Genomic DNA, 2824 nt, shown 5'->3' on the forward strand with positions numbered 1-2824 from the left:
TGACCACGAGAATGTCAATGACGGGGAACTCCGATGAAGGGTAAGCGCTAGCAGCGTACAGCTGACTCTTCCCTCTCTGGGTCCTCTTAATAAGCTTCCGAGAAGCATGGGGAGGGTCCTATTTGAACTCGAGTCGGATCGGACCGCGGAAATTCGTGGAAGATCCTCCAAACGGGAGGAACGGCCATGACGGTCTTGTTCAAAGGTTGCCGTTGCCTTGTTTTCATAAATATGTGCTACTAGATCGCTCCGATGCGGTGGCTGAACGAGCTCAGTAGAAGCTGAAGCTCGCTGCGCCGATTGGCTGGCCAACACTGCCTGGGTCTGCCGCTCTACAAGTGAAGGGTCTCTGTCTCCGCTTCTTCGTGGAGAGGGATAATCAGACCCTGTGCTAGGTGTTCTGTGTGAGACTGACTTGCTTTCTGCGTCTGTTCCCTTGGCGGTTTGATAAAATTACTGGCCCGTCGGTCAGTCGAGTTAGTGAGTCGATTCTGTTGCCGTTTGAACCGCTTCGTCGTGAATTTCGTCGTATGCCCGAGGATGCGATGGAGTGATGGCATTCCGTGGAATTTCATACGGGCTGAGCGCCGAGGTCGCCACCAAGGTAGAGAATATTGTACCTTATTCCGGCGCAATCACTCCTAGCCGATGCATCGATCGACCCGGGAACCTAGGTCTTCGATAACGCTCTCGACCTTCCTCTGGGTGGGTCCTCTTGACGTGGAGCACGTCTTGGAGCTCGCTGGGGAAAGACGAAAAGTGCCGCGATGTGACGCGACAAGTCTTGCCTTTCTCGGAGCTCAAACTGGTGTTCCTCCTTTCGAGTCCATGATAAGTTCATAGCCTCCACGGGAGCATTTTGACGGGAGCTCAGGTGTGATTGTCATTCGGGAGACGAAATGGCGGTTTGCTCGCGGAGCATCGGCCTGCTAGCTTCCTTCCCACAGCCATTCCGTCGCGAGTTCCGATCCCGAAGTATCTGAAGTCTTCTCTACCTCGCATCGGTGTCACCACTTCCGTGTCCTCGAACTTCTCGGGCGATTGTTCGACTGGGCTCCCGACAGTGTCCACAGACACATCTCGTCTCTCCGAAGCCAACGGATCGGCCAGCTAGCGAAAAATATAGTATCCGCTAGATCAGGCCCGCAAATCAATGTTCTTCGCCTCCGACTCCCGATAGTCGTGGCTCGTGTGCGATGGATGCACGCGAATAATATCCGAGAAATTTAGAATCTCCATTCTGACGTCGGGCCTCTACGCTCATCAGTTCAAAAAATGAATTCAGACCTCCTTCCACTACGTCTACCGCGCGCAACGTTCGCACGCTCTGCACTAAGGGAGAGCCGAGGCCCCAGCATCCGAAAGCAGCACCTGCGATCCGGAGAATTCGCTTCTGCTCACCTGTATACTTCGCTCCATTGAGGAGGGAGACGACGTATTAGACCTGGTCCCGATGTCCGTGCAGATCCTGGCATCGACGGGAAGAGGTGGGGGGGTCCCTTTGTGGTGCATTTGAGACCGGAAGGGTCCTCTCATATTGTTAGATGCCCGGAGTGGTGGTTGTGGAATCGCTACAAAGAAATCGGGAGGACTACCGAATGAAAGCATCAGCTTCGACCCACGCACCTCAAACGACTCGCGGGGAATCAATATTTCGTTAGGGAATAGAAGCTGGAACCCTGCCAGGCTCGCGTCGATCGGGCTCGCATACCAGTCCAAATATCGCTTTCATCAATTTCTACCCGCTGACCGACGTGGCGTATCTCCATTCGAAAATACATTTCCTAGCGATAAACTAATTGTATCTGATCCGACCAAGGAGCTCCGCAGTCCGAAAGGAGTCCTAAGTTATAACTTATTCTCCTACCCGCAGATTGCATCGAAGCGGGACCCGGAACTCGAGGGACAAATTCTTAGCTGGATAGAAGACGTAGTAGGCGAGAAATCGCCACACGGATCCTACGAGGAGGTGCTAAGAGACGGCATCATTCTGTGCAAGTGCGGCGATTCCGCTGGCTGGGCTAAGATTTCTGTCTGAATTTCTATCGCTCCGATCTGTACGTCGAGTTGGATGCTAATAATTTTCTCTCCCGCTCAGATTGATGAACGCGATCAGTCCTGGGAGCATAAAGAAGTACCACACATCGGGAACGCACTTCAAAAAGATGGAAAATCTCACCAAGTTCACCATCGCGTGTAAGGAGTACGGCGTCGATGAAGCTGACTTATTCCAATCGGTAGACTTGTGGGAGAGACGGAACATACCTCAGGTCTCTCAATGCATTTTGGCGTTGGGTCGAACGGTGAGTTATAATTTCCTTGACTTTTAGCATACATCCGGCTATCCCTCCCATAGCTCCCCCTCACCCCTACCCGAGAGATTCTCTCGGATCCCTCCGATCATTGCAGCCGAATGAGGTGAGTCTCGCCTCAGCACCGTATCAGCGGACATGCCTCTAGAAGTTAGATGCCTGAATGTAACTCGTTATTGTTCGGCAGTGTTATTCGCACCAGGAGTACGCTGGTCCTTGTCTCGGGCCGAGGCCCGCAGATCGACAAGTGAGGCAATTCACTCGAGAGCAGTTACGGGCCGGGCAGTCTACAATCAACCTGCAGTATGGAACGAACAAAGGAGCGACTCAATCAGGACAGAACTTCGGCCTGACGCGACACATGTGATCGAACCCAGGTGGAATGATGATTCGAGTTACGTCATGAATTCATCATTGGGCTCTCTCGCTTGTGGGAAGCGATCGTCTCCCGGAAAATATTCGTCTGGTATCCTTGTACAATGGATGTAAATAAAAGTGCCGAGTCACTTGAG

At 52.5% G+C, this 2824-nt stretch overlaps 1 protein-coding gene across 1 annotated transcript; it reads left to right on the forward strand.

The window, feature by feature from the left end:
- Positions 1 to 553: 553 nt before the first annotated feature.
- On the forward strand, positions 554 to 2824 carry LOC100908955 (muscle-specific protein 20). Its single transcript, XM_003737940.1, has 4 exons — positions 554 to 604; positions 1874 to 1998; positions 2099 to 2303; positions 2500 to 2824. Exons 1-4 carry the CDS (start codon positions 554 to 556, stop codon positions 2677 to 2679), a joined length of 561 nt encoding a protein of 186 aa, XP_003737988.1. The 3' UTR covers positions 2680 to 2824.

This window comes from Galendromus occidentalis, unplaced genomic scaffold (assembly GCF_000255335.2).
Source record: "Galendromus occidentalis unplaced genomic scaffold, Mocc_1.1 scf7180000075708, whole genome shotgun sequence".
Taxonomy (NCBI): domain Eukaryota; kingdom Metazoa; phylum Arthropoda; class Arachnida; order Mesostigmata; family Phytoseiidae; genus Galendromus; species Galendromus occidentalis.

What these genes read in the sequence shown, in the direction of transcription:
- LOC100908955 (XM_003737940.1), top strand. Translation starts at nt 554, where the DNA reads ATGGCATTCCGTGGAATTTCATACGGGCTGAGCGCCGAGGTCGCCACC. An exon ending in GACGGCATCATTCTGTGCAA is followed by an intron (nt 1,999 to 2,098) that starts GTGCGGCGATTC and finishes TCTCCCGCTCAG; the next exon opens with ATTGATGAACGCGATCAGTC. An exon ending in TTTTGGCGTTGGGTCGAACG is followed by an intron (nt 2,304 to 2,499) that starts GTGAGTTATAAT and finishes ATTGTTCGGCAG; the next exon opens with TGTTATTCGCACCAGGAGTA.